This window comes from Anolis sagrei, chromosome 6, assembly GCF_037176765.1.
Source record: "Anolis sagrei isolate rAnoSag1 chromosome 6, rAnoSag1.mat, whole genome shotgun sequence".
Lineage (NCBI taxonomy): Eukaryota > Metazoa > Chordata > Lepidosauria > Squamata > Dactyloidae > Anolis > Anolis sagrei.
Window position 1 is genome coordinate 17843460 of NC_090026.1, and position 21415 is coordinate 17864874.

Below are 21415 nucleotides of genomic sequence, written 5' to 3' on the forward strand. Positions count from 1 at the left end.
ACTACAGAAATTGGGATGTGTACACCTTTTTTTTAAATGCATAGTATAATAGGAAGGAGCTTTAGAGAAATGCTTTAGTTGGCCCATGCTGTGCTCTTTCTTCCTAATGTTTCCATTAGGACTATATGAACATTTACTAATGTTTGGCATGAAGGTTTTAAAAAATATTTTGGATTTCCAAAGCACAATGTCAAGAATCATGGTTTTACTTATAAACAGGGTATTTTCAAAAGATTTTATTTCTAGCTTTGGGTGTTTGCTGCAAATATTTACAAGGATTTCTGAAATAACTTTTCCATAGCCCTTTCTCCCTAAATTGTTCCATTGCTAATATAACATTGCTTTATTCACATCTTTCACCAAATTCCTTTTTATGAAATCAAATTTGTGCTCCTGAGCATGGGCACATATTTCAAACCCTGTGCATATTGGTTGCTATAAATCAGATCAGTTTTTTTAAAGAGCTAACATACTGCCAATGTAGGAAATTGGCAGTATACAATTGTGTCGATAGCACAATGGTATACATATTCAACCAAAGTTCAATAGGCCTTACACTCAGGTTAAGTGAATACGAACCACCTAATTTCCAGCAATGGTGTTGAATTTCATACATTAAACAAATTTCACATGATTAAAAAAAATTTTTTTTTAAATGTCCATACAAGGCACTGACTACTAGAAAGTCTGCTCCACTCCCTCTATCAAGATCTAACACCAAAGAGATTTGGTACATATATTCTCAAATGATATTTTAGGTCCCAGAACATAATGCCAAACCATGATTTAGGTAGAGATTTCCCCTTGACATTAAATCTAGTTGAGTCAGACTCTATGGGTTGGTGCACACCTCCATTTCTAAGCCTCCTAGGTTGAGCCCCCGGTGGTGCAGAGGGTTAAACCCCTGTGCCAGCAGGACTGAAGACCGACAGGTCGCAGGTTCGAATCAGGGGAGAGGTGGATGAGCTCCCTCTATCAGCTCTGGCTCCTCATGCGGAGACAAGAGAGAAGCCTCCCAAAAGGATGATAAAAACATCAATTCATCTGGGCGTCCCCTGGGCAACGTCCTTGCAGACGGCCAATTCTCTCACACCAGAGCGAATTTCAGTTTCTCAAGTCGCTCCTGACAAAAAAAAAAAAACTCCTAGGCCATGTGGTTGCTATGACTGCATGGAGCGCCATTACCTTCTCGCTGAAGTGGTATCTATTGATCTACTCACTTGCATGTTTTTGAACTGCTAGGTTGGCAGAAGTTGGGGCTAACAATGGGAGTTCACCCCATCCCACGGATTCAAACCACCGACCTTCCGGTCAGCAAGTTCTACACCTTCAGAGGTTGAACGTCCTGTGCCACCACAGCCCCATAACCATGATTTAGTATTACATAAATGGCTAAGATTTACATGCATCTTTCTCTCAACATTTCCTGATTCTTGGCAAAGCATGATTTCCACCAACCTTCGCTTACTCACCAACTTAATTAGAAATAATGGCTTGATTGCTGTGCTAGGGATGGTTTTGAAATAATCTATTTACCAAGAAGTGCAAAGAAACTGTATTGCAATGTCTCTTTAAAGCCAGTTTTGTAGTGTTTAATAGCTTCCTGGATTTGTCAGACCTTGTTCACTATACTCTTGTTGATATTTGTGAAGCAATACTTCTATCCTCTGTTGTCCTTATTAGCACAGGAGTCTGCTTTATAGTAACCATCACAACTAGCATTACAGGAAGAAGGAGCACATAAGCCTATGGCTTGCTCATGAAATGCCAAACCATAGTTTTCCATGACATTAAAACCACACCATAGGAGTTAACAACTTTATGTTTTCTATAAAAGGAAAAGCTTGGCAGGATACTGAACTCAGCACCCATCAGCAACAAAAGTAGTGCCCACAGTTCTACCTACAGCTACACTTCCATTTCCCAATGACAGGTTTCCTTCAAATGGTATCAGTGTGGCTTGTCACTCCATAAGTCTTTCACTATGGCTTTACCCCCATGTCTTGTCCCCTCCTGCCCATGAAGCCGGCGATGCTTGGCAAAATTGGAGGAGTTATTAAAACGTCTATAGCACACAGCACACTCAAACGGTTTCTCTCCAGTGTGTAGCCTCCGGTGAGTAACCAGGGCTGAGCTTTGAGTGAATCGCTTCCCGCAGACACTGCAACCAAAGGGCCGCTCGCCCGTATGAACCCGCAAATGCTCCTTCAGATCTGTGGCCCGACGAAACTGCTTGGGGCATGCAAAACACAGAAAAGGTTTGGAATCTAATTCTGGCAGAGAGTGCTGCCCATAGGTTTCAGGTTCTTGAAAAGGAAAACTAGGTGGTGAACTCCCATCTTCTTCCCAGTGATGAGAGGTCATTCTAAACTGGTGTTGGGAATGGCTATGGGGGGAGGCAGAGATGTCATAAGGCAAGGACCATGGTTCAGGACTTTCTCGTTGCCAGGGAGATACATCGTTAGACATGCCTATGATAGAACAATCCTCAAATTCATCCTTTTCTTTCATTATCCTAATATTTGGCTCTTCCCAGGCCAAAACATTACTGTTATTGGGATGTGTCCAGGAAGACACTTTGGGTGTGACAACATTCTTGAGGGTGTCTACTTGGAAGTCCATCCATTTCTCCTTGTTGGTGCCACCATCCTGGGTTACGTCTCCAAACTGGCCAGGGTTTTGGTGTCTTAGGTCATCAGTAGCATCTGCATCACTGCCGTTTTGCCTTGGCTCCAAGATACTAACATCCATTTTTGGATTCAGTCCACTGAGATGGCTTCCCCTTGTACCATTTTGCCTCATGTTTGTGCCTATACCCTCTCCGCTGCTGTGCTTCAGCCCTTTAAGATAGTCTCCATTTGCCCTCCTTACTAAGTTGCTCCTGACTCTGCTCTCTTGACCCTGTTTATGAATATCCTTCCTGTCACCATCAACTAGTGAAAGGCCTTTTCCAAAACTGTTGCCATCTAGCTGTAACTTATCATTACAGCTCTCTGCAAGTTGCTTCTGTTCTCCCTGAGTGTGACTTCCGCCAGCTTTATTTGGCCTCATGGCTTCAGTGTGATTTTCACCACTAACATCCCTCCGTGGCTGGAAGCTGTGGCCATTTTCAGTCACTTCTGAGCCTTGGCTAGAATCGCCATTGTCTCCCAAGCAACCATAATTGTATTTGCTGCCTTCCATCTTAACACCAATACATCCATGGCTACTTTGCCTTATTTGATGACTACCATCTTGCCTTACTCCTCTTCCTTTGAAGTAGTCCATATTGTCACTAGGTTGCCTTAAGCTGCCATTTTGGGGTATCCTACTATTGCAACTAAGGCCTTGCCATCCCTTGGGGTCTTGGTTCCTCCTGTTCTCACCATTCTTTACTTCTTGGATGACCTGATGGTCATTTTGTCCTTCTGCCAGCTGGCTCTGCTTCTTCCCAAGGAATAGGTCACAGTCTTTCTCATCTTCCCTTGTGTTACAGTGACCAAACAGTTGGCCATGAATGCGTTGATGCTTCCGGAAGTTAGAACCATTGTTGAAAGACTTGAAGCAGATGCTGCAGTGGAAAGGCCGCTCGCCAGTGTGGATGCGCATGTGGCCAGAAAGCACAGAGCTCTGGGTGAAACGCTTGCCGCAGACGCCACAGCCATAGGGCCTTTCGCCGGTGTGGACCCGCTCGTGGTCGCGCCGGTCGGAAGCTCTCTTGAAGCTCTTGGGGCAGAAGGAACAGGTGTAGGGCCTCTCCATAGGGTGGGCCAGAGCCTCTGGGTTGTCCGGCAACCAACTCTGAGGCTCTAAAACAAAGCTTTTGCACCCCAAGCATTGTGGAATGTGCCCCGTGGGCCCAGCAAGGGTTGGCAAGTCCTCTTGGCAGAAGGGACAGACAGGGGGGATTTCTGGCCCTGTCTCTTCTTTTACTGTCACCAGCTCTATCTCCATCAGGAGGCCCCGACAGCAGGGCTCCAACTCCAATAGTATTTGCCCCCTGGGGAAAACAAAAGAAAAGTCAATATAGTAACACCACCACCACCAACAACAACAACAACAACAAATTTATTACCCACCTCCATATATCAAGAGAAAGAAGGAGGTGGGTTTAATGGAGCACAATCGAGTAACAACAACAATAGTAGCCAGGGCTCCAATTACAGAGCACAGCCGAAAAGGTACAGACTTCTACTCACTAGTTTTAAGGGGGTCAGGGAAAGAGGGGATCCCCTAAATACAGATAGAATCAAGGCAACATGTGAACTTCAGCTCATTCGCCTTCCCTAATTCAAACACCCATGATGTTCTTAAAGCATTCATATTTATTAATACCAAGCCTTTCCACCCAAAACCAGCCAAGTTGGCTAATGGTAAAACATGAGGACAAAATGACTTCAGCCAAATTGCAATGGTCAGTAGCAAGAACAAACTGCTCGCTGCAAAAAAGCAGTTAAAATCAACCAGGCAAATGACTGTTAGAACTGATGTGCCTCTAAGGGAGCAGTTCTCAACCTGTAAGTCCCCAGGTGTTTTGGCTACAACTCCCAGAAATCCTAGCCAATTTACCAGCTGTTAGGATTTCTGGGAGTTGAAGGCCAAAACATCTGGGGACCCATGTGTTGAGAACCATTGCAAGTTAACTGATTTAAGGCATTTCTGTATCACCTCCCAGCCCACAAGGATTCACCAGGAGATGGAAGAAAAAAACCCCAATAAAATTAGTACACAACAAAGATTTTTTTAAATGTTTTGAAAAATACCTAAAATCAACTGTAGATTCCAGTTTTGAAAAAAAGTCAAAATGGCAATTTAATAACAATACACTTTATTTATTTTCTGCTTTATCTCCCCGGAGGGACTTAGAGCAGATTATAGTACACATATAAGGCAAACATTCAGTGCCTTTTACACAATGAACATACAATACATAAATAAGGTAAAAGCCTTCTGTAATGACGCCACCAGTTGTAGGTTGAGAACCACTGTTCTACATGTTTTGTTCAGTGCTGTGTTCACCTGCTTTTCGTGGGCAGACTTGTGTCAAACAGGGCAGGCATACTCACAGTTGAGTAAGACAAGGCCTCGGCTGATGCTCTTATTAATTTGGAGTCTGCACCCCATGAACTGCCAATACGTTTCCACAGGATGTTATTGCATGCAGCTACTTTGTGCTTGGTGTTCATACAGTGTTTCCTAAATGCTAAGGCAGTAGTTCTCAACCTGTGGGTCCCCAAGTTTACCAGCTGTTAGGATTTCTGGGAGTTGAAGGCCAAAACATCTAGGGACTCACAGGTCGAGAACCACTGCTCTAAGGTAACACAAAGATATTTAGGATGGAAGCAGTGTTCCAGCTCTTGGCCTTCCAACGGCGAAGGATGTGGATAGGAGACAATAGCACAATTTCAAAAAGTGACACTGCTTGGACGTGCCATGACATCTGATGATATTTCATGGATATCTAGATTGCTGAATAGAATCTAAGTTACTAATGGTTCGAAATTCAAAGCCGATGATGCCAAAGCATTAAGCGATGGCGGTTCAAGTGGTGCCAAACTGCATGACTACTGGTAGATGCACCTCTCTTCCACACAACAAAGACCTGCTTGCCTTCCCTATATAGTCCTGCCTTGCAAAGGGGTGGGAGAGAGGGTTCCTAGGGTGCATCTACACCAGGCATGGGCAAACTTTCTAGCTTAGGGGCTGCATGGTAGGCTGGAGTGGGGAGGGCAAGGTGGGAGGGGGTTCTCCCCAAGCCCCCTCCCTGCCCTTTCCTCCCCTTCCTCTTCTCTTTCAGAGGCAGAAAATTAAGGAAAGATGGGAAACGTTTGGATCCCAAAAAGGTTGGTCTTGGTCAGGATGAGATGGTGGGTGGGAGGGAAAAAGTGCATCCATTAGACCCCCGCATTGCCTACTCCTGATATAGAATCCTAGAGCTGGAAGAGACCCCCAAGGGCCATCCAGTCCAACCCCCAGCCATGCAAGAAGGCACAAAGCACTCCCAATAGACAGCTTCTGAGGAAAAGCCTCCAGAGAAGGATACTCCATCGCATTCCCAAGCAGCCTATGCCACTCTCCAACAGCTCTTACTCTCAGAAAGTTCTTGGAAGAGACCCCCAAGGGCCATCCAGTTCAACCCCCTGCCATGTAAGAAGGCACAATCAAAGCACTCCCAATAGACAGCCTCTGCAGAAAAGCCTCCATCACAGGGGTTGGACTGGATGGCCCATGATGTTTCTTCCAGCACAATTCTATGGCAGCCTATGCCACTCTCCAACAGCTCTTACTCTCAGGAAGTTCTTCCTATTCTTTTCAGTTGAATCTCTTTCCCTGCCATTTGAACCCATTGCTTCCTTGTGGCCTGGTCTCTTGAGCAGCAGAAAGACAGCTTTTCCCTTTCTTCTCCTCAATGGGAGACCCTTTGAAATCTTGAAACATGGGTCTGGTGATCCTTCTCCATCTTCTTTTTTCCTAGCTAAACATCCCCCAGAAAGAAAGGAGGAAGGATAAAGAGAAGGGAGAAAGAGGGGGGAAGGAGGGAGAAAAGAGGGAAGGGAGGAAGGAGAGAGAGGGAGGGAGGAGGGAGAAAAGAGGGAAGGAAGGGAGAAAAGAAGGAGAGGGGGGGAGGAGGGAAGAAAGAGGGAAGGAAGGAAGGAGAAAGAGGGGGAAGGAGGGAGGAAAGGGAAGGAAGGAAGGAAGGAGAAAGAGGGAGAAGGAGGGAGGAAAGATGGAAGGAAAGGAAGGAGAAAGAGGGGGAAGGAGGGAGGAAAGAGGGAAGGAAGGAAGGAGAAAGAGGGAGAAGGAGGGAGGAAAGATGGAAGGAAAGGAAGGAGAAAGAGGGGGAAGGAGGGAGGAAAGATGGAAGGAAAGGAAGGAGAAAGCGGGGGAAGAAGGGAGGAAAGAAGGAATGAGAAAGCGGGGGAAGGAGGGAGGAAAGAAGGAAGGAAGGAGAAAGAGGGGGAAGGAGGGAGGAAAGAGGGAAGGAAGGAAAGAAGGGAGGGAAGAAGGAAGGAAGGAAGGAGAAAGAGGGGGAAAGGAAGGAGGGAGGGAGGAAAGAGGGAAGGAAGGAAGGATGGAAAGGAAGGAGGAAGGAAAGGTAGGGTAGTGAGAGAGAGGAGGGCCTGAGAAAAGAGCCCAAGGGGCCGCATCTGGCCCCCGGGCCTGGGTTTGCCTATACCTGATCTACACTGTAGAACTAATTCAGTTTAACACCACTTTAACTGCCATGGTTGTATCTTTGCAAGCTCTTTAGCCTTCTTTGCAAAGAGTGCTGGTTCCTCACCAAACTACAACTCCCAGGATTCCATAGCCTTGAGTAGTTAGAGCGGAATCAAACTACGTTCATTCTACAGTGGAGATGAACCGCTGACCAATAGAGAACAATGGCAGCAAAGCAGAGAGACAAAAGGGATGCGGGTCAGGCTACTTGGGAGCAAAGAGGGCTTGTTGATCCCTTTATCTGAGATCCCTTCTGCAAGCCCGGCCCGCTGCTCCTCCTTCACTTCGGTCTCTTTGTTGCCTTGCTTCATCGCATTGCACCCAATGCTGATCCCTTCCCCTTCTAGCATCGACCCTTACCTGGATCTGCTCCCTCCAGTCGATCTGCAAGATTCCTCCTTCCAAGATTCTCCTTCTAACTTTCGGATTCCTTTCAAAAGGGGAAGAAGCAGTTGCTGCAAACTCCCTTCCTCCTCCTCCTGCTGCTGTCCATTCTCTTCCCTAATAGGCGCCTCCCCTTTAAATGCAACCCAGAAGGAAATTAAAGGGAACCGACCGGTTTGTCGCCTGTCTTTTTTTGCCTGCCGTCAAAAAGGCATCTTAAGATTTCTCCTCCTTCCAGGACTAAATTTAGGCGAAGACTGGTCTGTAAAGTTGGGAAAGTTGTTTAATAATAATAATAATAATAATAATAATAATAATACAACACCACAAAATAATATTTATATAATATAAAATAACAAAATATTTATATAATAAAATTAAAATAAAACAATATTTCTATAACAAAATAATATTTATATAACAATACAATATAAAATAAAAACAAATATTTGTATAACAATATAAAATAAAAACAAAATAATGTTTATATAAGAAAAGAAAATAATACAAAAATAATATTTATATAACAATGTAAAATAATACCAAAATATTTATAAAATAAAATAATAACAAAATAATACTAATATAAAATAATAAGGTATTATTCCATTATCCCAAAAGAATATTAATAACAATAATTAGGAAAGAATATTTACATTATTTTGTTGTTTTATTATATTTATTTTATGCTGTACATTTATTTATTTATTTATTTATTTACTTATGTACTTTTATTTTTATTTTATATACTTTATTTTTATCCTGTCTTTTTCAAGATTCAAGGCAGCTTAACCATGAACTTGCACAATGCAATACGAATGAAAAACAAACCACTACAGCCTGTCCTCTTATGAAGTTTTCCTCAATTAAACCTTTTGTCATTTTGACAACACTTTGATGTTGCTTGGTCTACTAGTAATAATAATAATAATAATCTACTGAATGTTGAAAGGTATGACTTTGTTGCATATTTTTGTACCTTTTCTCGATGCAAAGAACTGACACTGAATCAATGGATCGTCATCCACCTACAAAATGGAAGTCACACAGCATCACTTTATTCGGGTAGTACACAAAGATGAACCAAATCCCCATAGAACTGTTTTTTAATTTAAAAAAAGAAATGACAAAGAAGACTCACATAGATCAGAGATCCCACACTAAATATGAAGTAGAGGAAACATGATCCAGGGATCTCCCTGGCATCTTTGGAGGTACCGGTTTATCTGGCACCTTGGAAAACATGCCTGTATATCAAATTCTCCTGCTTCTTGTCCATCCGACCCATTCTTTTAACTCTGCAAAGGAACAGGAGATCCTATGCTTGTTAAATATTGTAGGAAACCACAGCAGTCTCATCTGATAATACCCCATGGACTGAAAGGCAGAGGGAAGACAAAGGTATTTTATTTTGCTTTGTTAGAGTTGAGGTTCAAATCCATCCCACAAACACATAGATGCTGACCCACAAAGACTTGGGAAGTTATCTGGATAAATTCCAATGGGCTAATTTGAGGACTGAAGGAAACAAAGCCTAAGAGCAGGACACATGGGCCATGGTACAGATCTGATTTGGAGGCTGGACTCACATCAGAAGTAGCAACAAATCCCAACTCAAGTTACTGTACTCCCAACTCAAGAACGGGAAATGTAATGTTGGTGGACAGGAAAAGAGATTTAAAGATGGGCTTAAAGCCAACCTCAAAAACTGTGGCATAGACACCAAGAACTGGGAAGGCCTGGCCCTTGAGCGCTCTAACTGGAGGTCAGGTGTGACCAACAGTGCTGCAGAATTCGAAGAGGCACGAATGGAGGGTGAAAGGGAGAAATGTGCCAAGAGGAAGGCGCATCAAGCCAACCCTGACCAGGACCACCTTTTACCTGGAAACCGATGTCCTCACTGTGGAAAAACATGCAGATCAAGAATAGGGCTCCACAGCCACCTACTGACCCACTGCCAGGACACTACACTTGGAGAACCATCATCCTCAGGCTACGAAGGATCGCTTAAGTAACATCTTTCTGAAGGAATGTAGAATCACATTTTCCCCACTGGAAAAGTAAACGATTTTAAATTAAGACTTTTAAGGCCTAAAAGCAAAGATATATCCCTATTTCATCCTTCAGTGCCCCCACTCTTGTCCAAATTATGTGTGTGTGTGCAATACACACACACGCGCGCGCCACATACAGGAATCAGCCTTAGCCAGCATAAACATTTGTGTGGAATGCCATGAATTACAGCCCACTAGCCCTTTTCTGAAGGGGTATTCACCCCTCCCTACTCCAACACTATGTCTTTCTGCCAATGTTTCGTATAGCTTTTTCTAACTTCATACAACCACTTTGGCCAAAAGGTTTGTCATGTGAGAATGGAATAGGCTTGACAAGAATTTAAGGACGGTCTGTTGCTGAGATGATGGAAGCCCAGGATTCAAAGTGAAAGATCCATTCTGTTTCAGGTCAGCATTTGGCACTTCCAAATAAGACAATTGGAATGTATGGAATCCAACTGGAAATCTTATGCCAAAATAAGAAGTGATGTCCTCACTGTCTCAATCTAACTATCCTTCACTCCCAAAGCAACTAGAACATTATCCACAGGGCAGTTTTCTAAAATGGGCATACTCTAGTTTATAATTGGTGTGTTTGTGGGTGGATATAAAAGAAATGGAAGCTTCTAGATAGATTTCAAAGCCAGGTCTACCAATCATAAGGGTTATTATTAACAGGCAGTGGAGGGCTATATCCATGCCATACATGCAGAGTCTGGGCAAGGCCTGCTGGATTTTCCCTGCCATCCATTATAAACTGAGACAAGAAGTTTTCCCCAGGACACTGTGGCAAAGGTTGATGCTAGTAGGCTCTGCTCTCTATTGTAGAGAAGGGGGTTGACAGGCTAACGAATTCATGCTAGATGCGTGTGGCCTTCAAGGGTAATGGTAACAGGACAAAGCAGGAGGAAACAGACCTTCCTGATGGGTTAATGAGGAGCATAGGCAGGCAGGACAGACTACGCATTTCTATAAAAGGGTGGCAAACCAGATTGTCATGCCACTGGGCATAAGATATCTGTGTGAGGACTCAGGAAGTTGGCCTTTGCATGCCAGATACTTTGTGGGATAGCTGGGAATGTGTATCTCCATTCCACATTTTGTTTTTCATGGAAGCTGCCGGATGTGGGGGCATCAAGTCCCTCAGATGTGGGAAGAAACTTTCAGGCTAGGATTAGCTCAGCATGCACGGATGCTAGCAGGGCCTGGACAGCAGGTTCCTAAGGCCTGGGTGGGTAGGTCCTCACGCCAGTTATTTCTAGCACAAGTCCCCCAAAAGGCCAGTCTCTACGCCTGTAGGGAGGAGCTGCAGGCGGTGCTTCCGGCGAATATGCCTCTGGAGGGTGTTGCGTTCACCAAAGCGCATGTGGCATGCCTCGCACTGGTAAGGCCGCTCGCCTGTGTGGACCCGCTGGTGGTGTGAGAGCTCCCCCGAATCCCGGAAGCTGCGCTGGCAGATAGGACACTGGTGGGGCTTCCGTCCCGAATGGGTATATTTGTGGCGCTCCAGGTGGGATGTGCGCTTGAAGGCCTTGCCACACGCCCGGCAGACATGGGGCTTGCTCTCCGAGTGGGTGATGCTGTGGCGCTGCAGGTACGACAGGTATTCAAATGTCCGTGAACAGACAGGGCAGCTGTAGACCTTGCGCAGGGAGCTCCCACTCCCACTCCCACTGTCATTGCCCCCTGCCGCCCCCACGCCCTCTTCCACCAGCACAGTGTAAGGAAGGCCCTGGCTGTCAATCAACAAGTAGCGCCCCAGTCGGGAAGATTCACCTTGTTCCACTGTCCCTCCAGAAATGTGGGCCCTCCTGCCTGTTCCTGGCAGCCCATTCAAACCCTGAATGAGAGCACTGCTAGCAGAAGGAACTGGCGGGCGAGAGAGTTTGGGAAGCAATGTTTGGACATCCTCTCCCTCATCGACCTTTTCCAACTTGATGGGCTTCTCGACATTGCTAGGAGGTTCTTGCACAAAGGGGTGTCCCACGGATTCCGGTGATTTGTGTGGATCTCCAACAGGCTTGGAATGTCTCTGCAGCTCCATCAGTAGCTCCTTACATTTATTATTCTCCCAGGGTGGAATGCCGAGCCTACAAGAGGAACGCAAAGTGCATTCATTATCCAAAGGAAATAAACAATTCAGATAGGTAAACACTTAAAGCTTTAATTAATTTGGGCTCCCAGCCAATTCAAGCGTTGTAGCTGATTAATCACCTTCTTTTTGATCATTCAGTAAATCCATGGAAATAAAAGTGGCACGTTGCCAACACCAACATAGCTGCCTTTTTGAAGGTGTTGAAGGGAGACCTAATGTAACTTGCAATTAAATGCAGGAAGGCTACTGTCTCTTAAGAGAAGGAAAATCATTTAACTGTTTCTTAGTCTCTATCATAATACACCCATGACAAAAAAAACCCTGACAGTATAAACAGATCTATATTTGCTGTCGACCCTACCAATTGTGAATGGTTCCACTGATAAACAAGCAGTGTGATCTTATGTTTACGTAGAAATTAGACTTGCTTCATTTAATTGAGCCATTATTCTTATTTTAATTTTTTTATTAAATATAGCTTCATGATTTTTATCTATCCATTTTATCTTAATGATGTAGGTTAAGTTTTGAGAGAGTAACTGACCCAAAGGACCAGAACTTGGATCACCCAAATTGCAGTCCAACACTCTAGCCAAAATCTAACTGAACGTGAAGGAGTGTTTATCTCAGAAAACAAGCGCAAGACTTGGCTGCAAAACTGCAGCTGGATAATTTTATGAATGCAGCTAAACATTTGTAATCCCAAGCTGCAATCCTAGTCACATCTAAGTAAGTACAGGCCATACTGAAACAGCGGAACAGACTCTGAACCAGCACCCATTGATTTGGACTACACTAAATATGGAGAATCCAGATGTAGTGAATTCCAGATACAAAGAAACGATACCCACTACATGTGTGTTCCCCCTCTTTTTACAGCGTAATTCAGCAGAGCTCTGAGAATGGTTTCAAAACTGCAGTAAATGCAACACTCAGCTGCTAAACTACTGAGTCTAACAAGTGCATGTTACATGTTGGCTCAAAGGACTGCAGTTACTACCCGGCAAAGTTATTAATATATAAAATCCTGAATAACATGGAACCTGATTATCTGAGGGAATAGAGTCAGCCCTCCATTTTTGCTGGGTCAAGGGGTCCAGATAGTTTGAAAAATCTACAAATAAAAACCATTATTTTTTTACCTGAGAGAGCATTTCTTTAGGTCCTTTCGTGCAACTCTATGGTCACCATCTGCCAGAATGTGGCCACAGAATCAAGCTGGATGACCAACAAATGCTCAGAAAAATAGTCTCTGTAGCAATCTCTCCTCTAGCCCATCTCTATGGCAGAAGTAGACCATACAGTCATGCTGGAGAACCTAGAAGTTCCTACAGAGAACAGATTAATCAAATCTGCAAAAGTGAAATCTCCAATTATGCAAGGCTGACCATACTTTCTCTTCTGTAAACCCGCCTCTGATGTACAGGTGGGTTCCGATGAAAGAGCCTTCTCTGTTGTAAAACTTGTCATTGAAATGCAGTAAAAGGTGCATCAGTTTTTTGGATGTTTTAAGAACCTGTTAAATTTTTATTTGTTTAATCAGACATTTGCTGATTTCGAAATCTAGTTTAGATCTTCAGATTTTTTTAGTATGATTTTTTGTATTTGCTTTTCCTTGTTGTTCAAGGACGTCTGTATAGTGTCCTGAGATTTTGTTAACAGAAAATAGCACTTGGGTATTTTAAATTTAAAATATAAATAAAATCCATGCAGGCATTATTTAGGTCAGGGAATTTAAAAGTTCATGGATGTATCCTAGCAATGTTAAGACTTCTGGCATAACTGCTAAAGATTTGGACAAAATATCTGTTGCCTTAGATCAGTGGTTCCCAGCCTTTTTTTGACCAGGGGTTCACGACCAGGGACCACTCTCCAACATTAGTACCAAAAGGGTTACAAATCAGATTCGGTTTGGTTATTTGGGGTACTGATTCAGAAAACTGCATTGGATAGACCACATCAGCTCTAGTTTCTGATACAGAACATATGCCATCCAGTAGTCACCATCTGCTCACCCATAGAAAACCATATTTAATCAGTCTAGGCATTATAAGAGGGTTTCGTGAGACAAGTCGTTCTCAATGCAATGGTGTAGTAATGGTGAGGCCACAGGCTATACTCTTGTTCTTGCAAACCACTGGTGGTCCATGGACCGCAGGTTGGGAGCCACTGCCTTAGATCCTAGAAATCCAACCATTAGTTCTCATCATTTGTGTGAATTATAGTCCAATTTGTTGAGTTGGAGCTGCAGTCTGCAGCAGTATATAAAACAGAAACTACAATAATAACAGAGGGAGGACAGAGGTGGTGGAAGAACAATAGCTAGGAGGCCAGAGAAGGTTAACATGGTGAAACTTCATCTGCAGAGAAGGGCTGAAGATCCTTAAATCTCCAGGTGTTTGGCTTACAAATCCCACCAGCTCCAGTCACGTTGGTCAATGGCAGGGGTCCTCAAACTTTTTAAACAAAGTACCAGGTCACAGTCCTTCAAGCAGTTGGAGGACCGGATTATAATTTGAAAAAAATGAATGAATACCTATGCACACTGCACATATCTTATTTGTAGTGCAAAAGCACTTAAAAATACAACAATTAAAATTAAGAACAATTTTAACAAATATTATTAGTATTTCAATGGAAAGTGTGGGCCTGCTTTTGACTGATGAGATAGGATTGTTGTTGTTGTTGTTGTTGTCGTCGTTGTTGTTGTGTGCTTTCAAGTTGTTTCAGACTTAGGTTAACCCTGAGTGAGGGCCGGGTAAATGACCTTGGAGGGCCGTATCTGGCCCCCGGGTCTTAGTTTGAGGACCCGTGGTCAATGGTAAAGAGTTAAAGGAACGATATTCCAAAACATCTAGAGAGCCAAATGTTTTCCATCTCTGGTCTAGAGCAGCGGTTCCCATCTTTTGGGCCTCCAGGTGTTTTGGACTTCAACTCCCAGAAATCCCAGCCAGGTTATCAGCTGTTAGGAACTGTGAGAGCTGAAGTCACAAACACCTGGAGGACTAAAGGTTGGAAACCACTTGTCTAGAGAAAGGAGACATATGATTCTAATGTGTAATAGAACCTCAAAAGGAAGAGTGGGAAGGACTGAGAAAACTGGTGAAATGGCATGCAGCTACCAAGCAATCTATTTTTTATACAGCTCTGCACATGACAACCAGTAAAAAGTTAATCTAAGGCCATTTCCAGGTAAAAGGGAAGGACGTCCTTTATATCCTTTATATCCTTCCTACAGATGCCAAACTATCTGAGTTCTAGCTATGAGACTCAAAGGGGAAGATGAGACAGCAATGCTTCCTCTGTCTTGTCCTCAATTTGCAGCTCTGCCCCTGATGTGTCCATCATCCTACTAAATGTCTTTTGGGGGGGGGGGTTGCAAAGCAAAGCTTGAGAGGAATTGTGTTCCTCCCATTACTTCCCTCAGAGCTGCCTTGCTGTTGAATATGAACATTCAATTTTACTATAATAGGCACATTTGGAGATGGAAAAGCTTTGGATGTGTAGAAGTAAGAAAGGGTAAGAAATGTTGTTGTGATGAGCAAGTGCATCCAGGATCTCTAAATATGGAATGTATTCACTGCCCATACACAATCCATCAGCTCTCCTACTTAAGCATGGATAAGATACTACTAGCATGCCGGATAGGTCATCTCTCTCATGCACTTATACAACATCTTTTCTATGATAAGGGCTTTTTGGCAGAGGAATATGCTGTCAAAAAGTTAATCTTAGTGGAGTCTCCTTCTCTGGAGGTTTTTAAGCAGAGGCTGGATGGGCATCTGCCGGGAGGGATTTGACTGTATTTTCCTGCATGGCAGAGGGTTGGTCTGGATGGACTTTGTGATGTCTTCCAACCTTATAATTTCATGATTCTACGTTCTTAGCGTCAGATATTTACACATAGCCTGAAGGACTGGCACCAACACTCACTAGAAAGCTTCTGGAGCATGCTCTTGTCACGTCCTCTCACAGTTCACATCATCCCTCGCATGCAGAATTGGTCATTATAATGCCTTGGCCCCAAACTTACCCTTCTTGGGCAACGTTCCAGCGTCTCAGCTCCCATTTCAGCACCAAAGGCTGGACCTTATCCAGAACATGCCGTTTGCTACCATCTTGGAGCAAAGTCAGCAGGAACGTCCAGATGGTCTTCTTCAACTCAACTAGCAGCAGGTGACAAGGATCCAAGCAAAGCGTTCAGCGGGACCAACCTGGGCCACATGTTGTTGTATGAATGGCGAAACGTGGCCCAAGTCCAAAGTTACCAGAACGGAGGAGGAGGAGGATGAAGGGATTGAGCCACGGCACCTTGACATCCATGTATTGCAGGCATAGGATGATCTCCAAGCCTCAACCAGAGAAGCTGCAAAGTTGCCCAAGGCACAACTAGCGGTGATGCTTGAGAGAAGTGGAATCCATCCATCAGGAGGAGCTGTCAATACGCCAACGCATCCTGGAAAGGGTTTTTTTTTAAAAAAGATCAGAAGTTATTATTTACCTTAAGGTTTCTTGGGGGGGATAAAAATATATTTTTTGGAAGAAGCTAGTCCTGGTTAAATAAAAGCAGCAATACACTGTCAAGGATGAGAGAGAGAAGGAACTCTCTAAAGGTATCAGCCTCCACTTGGATCCCCATCCAGATGACCTACAACAGGGATCTCAAACAGGGTTCCTGCCCCACATTTTCCCCCATCAATGGCTCATGAGCAGCCCCTAAAGTGTCCTTTTAAAAAGAGATAGGAAAGCAGCAGGTAGAAGGGAAACAGAGAGAGAGAGAGAGGAATTGGCATTGGCAAGGGAAGGAGGGAAGGAGGGAGGGGAGGAGGGTGGAGGGAAGAGCCCTATGGAGGGAGGGAGGGAGGGGTCTAGGGCTGGGGGTTTCTACCTGGCTCTTCCAGCAAGGGGGGGGGGGGCTGGGGGAGGAGGAGGAGACAGAGGAGGAGTGGGTGTCACTGCGAAAAGAGTCCTGACGGAAACGCAGCAGTCTCTCCCACCGGCTCCGGGGAGAGAAGTTCCCGGGTAAACATTCCAGCCTGAAAGTGGGGCACGGCCTTCTCTCTCAGCCGCCGAGCCCTCCTTCCTCCCCGCTTGTTGTCAACCTTTTCGGCCTTTCCCGGGCTTGAGTCTGGGCCCTTCCTTCTCCCCATTCTTCCTGGGAGAGGGAGTCAAGCCCAGCACCGGGGCATCTCCGTGGGGCCAGCTCTAGGGGCCCCTCCAGGCTGAAATCAATGTAATCATGAAACCAATGAAATCAAAATCATCTAACCCTTAGATGAAGGGCTAGAAGGCAGGATCATCAAGTTTGCAGACGACACCAAATTGGGAGGGATAGCCAATACTCCAGAGGACAGGAGCAGGATTCAAAACGATCTTGACAGATTAGAGAGATGGGCCAAAACTAACAAAATGAAGTTCAACCGTGACAAATGCAAGATACTCCACTTTGGCAGGAAAAACGAAATGCAAAGATACAGAATGGGGGATGCCTGGCTCGTGTGAAAAAGATCTTGGATTCCTCGTGGACAACAAGTTAAACATGAGCCAACAATGTGATGTGGCGGCAAAAAAAGCCAATGGGATTTTGGCCTGCATCAATAGGAGTCTAGTGTCTAGATCCAGGGAAGTCATGCTATCCCTCTATTCTGCCTTAGTTAGACCACACCTGGAATACTGTGTCCAATTCTGGGCACCACAGTTGAAGGGAGATATTGACAAGCTGGTATGTGTCCAGAGGAGGGTGACTAAAATGATCAGTGGTCTGGAGAACAAGCCCTGTGAGGAACAGCTTAAAGAGCTGGGCATGTTTAGCCTGCAGAAGAGAAGGCTGAGAGGAGACATGATAGCCATGTATAAATGAGTGAGAGGAAGTCATAGGAAGGAGGGAGTGAATTTGTTTTCTGCTGCCCTGGAGACTAGGACGCTGAACAATGGCTTCAAACTACAGGAAAGGAGATTCCACCTGAACATTAGGAAGAACTTCCTGACTGTGAGAGCCATTCAGCACTGGAACTCTCTGCCCCGGAGTGCAGCGGAGGCTCCTTCTTTGGAGGCTTTTAAACAGGCTAAATTGCCATCTGTCAGGGAAGCTTGTTTTCTGGAGACTAGGGTGCAATGCAACAATGGCTTCAAACTACAAGAAAGGAGATTCAATCTGAACATTAGGAAGAACTTCCTGACTGTGAGAGCTGTTCAGCAGTGGAACTCTCTGTCCTGGAGTGTGGTGGAGGCTCCTTCTTTGGAAGCTTTTAAACCAGTGGTACTCAACCTGTGGGTCCCCAGATGTTTTGGCCTTCAACTCCCAGAAATCCTAACAGCTGATAAACTGGCTGGGGTGCTTTGAATGCAATTTTCCTGCTTCTTGGCAGAATGGGGTTGGACTGGATGGCCCATGAGGTCTCTTCCAACTCTATGATTCTATGAAACCCCCCTTCCACTTTGGGGGAAAGGGGTGCAAGGGGCCAGGGAATCGCTCTAGGATGGAGCCCCCCTTTCCACCCACAAAGAGCTCTCTCATTTCTGGCCTCTGGAAAAGCACATACCCCCCCACCCCAACAAAGAGCATAGACCCACCTCCAACTCCACAAATTTGGATTTTAATCTTTGGATTATGTAGCTCCCCTTGCTTCCCCCAATTCCTGGACTCTTGTCTCTCTTTGATTGTGCCACAAGCAGTTTCCCCTTTAAAAAATATTCAATCAAACTCTCCCCTCCCAGGCATTTCTGGTCTCTTGACTTTGCTTGTAGGAAAAAGCATATTGCCCTCCAAACAAAGAACTTAGTCCAGGCATGGACAAACTTTGGCATTCCAGGTGTTTTGGACTTCAACTCCCACAATTCCTAACTGCCGGCAGTTGAAAAACAACAATACTTTATTCATATTCACAACAATTCCCATACTGTGACTGACCCAGAATATACGTGTCCTAGGAATAAGGTGCACTTCACATTATTCCTAGCGGGAAATTACACCCCTTAACTTGTCCCTCCTGTGCCTCCCAACAGATAAATCACTCATTTTTAACAAAGCAAACAGACAAAACACAAAGTTTGCAAGCTTGGTAGTTGATTAAATGTCCTTTGACCAGTATCTGGCTACTTGGAGTGCCTCTGGTGTTGCCGCAAGGAGGTCCTCCATTGTGCATGTAGCAGGGCTCAGGTTGCATTGCAGCAGGTGGTTAGTATATTGTCGAAGGCTTTCATGGCTGGAATCACTAGGTTCTTGTGGGTTTTTTCGGGCTATAGAGCCATGTTCTAGAGGCATTTCTCCTGACGTTTCGCCTGCATCTATGGCAAGCATCCTCAGAGGTTGTGAGGTCTGTTGGAAGTAGGAAAAATGGGTTTATATATCTGTGGAATGGCTGGGGTGGGGCAAGGAGTTCTTCCCTGCTGCAGTTAGGTGTGAATGTTTAGCTGATCACCTTCATTAGCATTTGAAGGCCTGCCTGAGCCTGGGAAAATCTGTTGCTGGGAGGTGTTAATCTGGTGTTAAACAACAGAGAGGAAAAAACCAGGCACAGATTAACACCTCCCAGCAACAGATTTTCCCAGGCTCAGGCAGGCCTTCAAATGCTAATGAAGGTGATCAGCTAAACATTCACACCTAACTGCAGCAGGGAAGAGCTCCTTGCCCTACCCCAGCCATTCCACAGATATGTAAACCCATTTTTCCTACTTCCAACAGACCTCACAACCTCTGAGGATGCTTGCCATAGATGCAGGCGAAACGTCAGGAGAAATGCCTCTAGAACATGGCTCTATAGCCCGAAAAAACCCACAAGAACCTAGGTGGTTAGTAGTTTGCAGGGACATGAGAGAAGCCTCCCACAAGGATGGTAAAACATCAAGAATGTCAAGGGAAACCCTTTACCATTATTATTATTATTATTTATTTATTTATTTATTTATTTATTTATTTACTATTTTTGACTGTTACCTTTACTTGGAATAAAAGCACCCCCCATCTTAAAGAAAATTGCCAGGCCACCCCCACCCCACATTTCTGGACTCTTGTCTTTGCTTGGAGGAAAAGCATGTCTCTCCAAACAAAGAACCCCATTACCCCCATCTTCCAGCCCCCTCCCCTCCCCACCACACACACATGTTTTTTGGACTCTTGTCTTTGCTTATAGGAAAACATCTTTCCAAACAAGGAGCTTAGCCTCTTTTCCACCCTGACCCCAAATTCTGGACTATTTATTGTGCATTATCTGACACAGGCCAGTATGGCCAAAGTCCTCTGAGGGCTGTATGCATCCCTGAGCTCCTTACACTTTCAGTCTTTTCTTTAGTTGTAACACTGGCCAACACACATTTTGGTGCCTCAAATGTTAGACCTGTTTCTAGATATTCCAAAAATGGTTGCAGTTTTCCCCTATCAGTTCTAGTTTCTATGATACAGAACATACAACATTTATCAGTTGCCATCTGCTCACTCATAGAAAACAACGATAACCATATAAAAGAAACTAGAGCTGATGTGATCTATCCAATGCAGTTTTCAAGATCCCAAATAAGTCCTCTGAGTACCCTTCGGGGTGAGATGAGTGGCATATAAATGTTGTAAATAAATAAATCAATAAATAACCCCAGGAACAAACCTAAAATCCAAGACATCAAGACACATTTTTTTGGTTGGACTGTGTCATTCTTGCATTACTTTAATAATGTAGTTTGCTGCCAATGTGGAATACAGCTTGCTTATGTAGAAATGTATCTGTTCCCATCCTCACCTTCCAATTCCCCCTCTCCCCAGTGCCATACATGAGAAGAACCAAGCTGCAAGTAGTTGAACTCCTTAAAGAGCCCATATATCCTGACTGTGAGACCCACTTACCTCATGCCTTGGTCAAGGTGCTCTCTTTCATCTTCTGAGGATCTTCTACTCCTTTCCAATCCAACTAGGTGATCTGGCTCCTGTTTTTGCAAGACTAGCATCACTATTTATCATGTCAGGGGAAACCAAACAGTTATATTATATATTTTTTTAAAAAATACAAAGTTTGCAAACTTGGCATTCTATTAAATGTGCTTTGACCAGTAGCCAGCCACTTAGAGTGCCTCTGGTGTTGCTATAAGAAGGTCCTCCATTGTGCATGTGGCACAATCCGGGTGTCCCCTGGACAACATCTTTGTAGACAGCTGATTCTCTCACTCCAGAAACGACTTGCAGCACGCAACCAAACAAGCAAACCAACCAACGGACCTTTTCAGGACCAACCATGACTAGCATCACTGACTTCGAATTATCACATCAGTTTAATCTCCCCTCTGCCCTCATAGAACACAACTATTCTTCCCTTCATATCCTAATGAGGAATACAGTAGATACAGTATGTGTGATATATTTAGGGTGAGGTCTATTGCAGCATCAAGCATCATGGTTTTCCAAAGCCAATGGCACAGGTGTCCTCTTTTTAATCTTATTTGAGTGTTTTGGTGTTAAGTTCATGTTTTTCATGCACATGTTCTGGCATCCTCTCCAACACCTTTGCATTCTTCTACAGTCCTTTGTGTCATCATTTTAGGACAGGCTTCCTCCTTATTTCTTTGGAAGAGCTTTTTTTAAATAGAAGGTGTCCAGCCTCCCCACACAGCTGAGTTTTCACCCAGTCCTTCTTTTGGAACCTCAGAAACTTTGTCAGAGGAAGCATGTTGAAAGAAGCACTGTTGAATCCTTAATGGC

The 21415-nt window shown here is 44.3% G+C and overlaps 2 protein-coding genes across 6 annotated transcripts; both read right to left on the reverse strand.

The window, feature by feature from the left end:
* Positions 1 to 221: 221 nt before the first annotated feature.
* On the reverse strand, positions 222 to 8621 carry ZNF784 (zinc finger protein 784). 2 transcript variants are annotated; one of them, XM_060780303.2, is made up of 3 exons: positions 8561 to 8621; positions 7558 to 7843; positions 222 to 3979 (listed from the first exon to the last, which is right to left on the reverse strand). In XM_060780303.2, the coding sequence occupies exon 3, from the start codon at positions 3931 to 3933 to the stop codon at positions 1951 to 1953; it is 1983 nt and encodes a 660-aa protein (XP_060636286.2). In that variant the 5' UTR covers positions 3934 to 3979; positions 7558 to 7843; positions 8561 to 8621; the 3' UTR covers positions 222 to 1950. The 2 variants fall into 2 exon arrangements, with proteins under 2 accessions (XP_060636286.2, XP_067325953.1); XM_067469852.1 differs by having other exon boundaries at positions 7558 to 7714; positions 8561 to 8593.
* LOC132777838 (zinc finger protein 581-like) lies at positions 8618 to 20666 on the reverse strand. 4 transcript variants are annotated; one of them, XM_067469857.1, is made up of 3 exons: positions 20567 to 20666; positions 15764 to 16186; positions 8618 to 11725 (listed from the first exon to the last, which is right to left on the reverse strand). In XM_067469857.1, exon 3 carries the CDS (start codon positions 11677 to 11679, stop codon positions 10894 to 10896), a length of 786 nt encoding a protein of 261 aa, XP_067325958.1. In that variant the 5' UTR covers positions 11680 to 11725; positions 15764 to 16186; positions 20567 to 20666; the 3' UTR covers positions 8618 to 10893. The 4 variants fall into 4 exon arrangements, with proteins under 4 accessions (XP_067325958.1, XP_060636306.2, XP_060636307.2 ...); XM_060780323.2 differs by lacking the exon at positions 20567 to 20666 and adding an exon at positions 16619 to 16637; XM_060780324.2 differs by lacking the exon at positions 20567 to 20666 and adding an exon at positions 16307 to 16586.
* Positions 20667 to 21415: the final 749 nt, after the last annotated feature.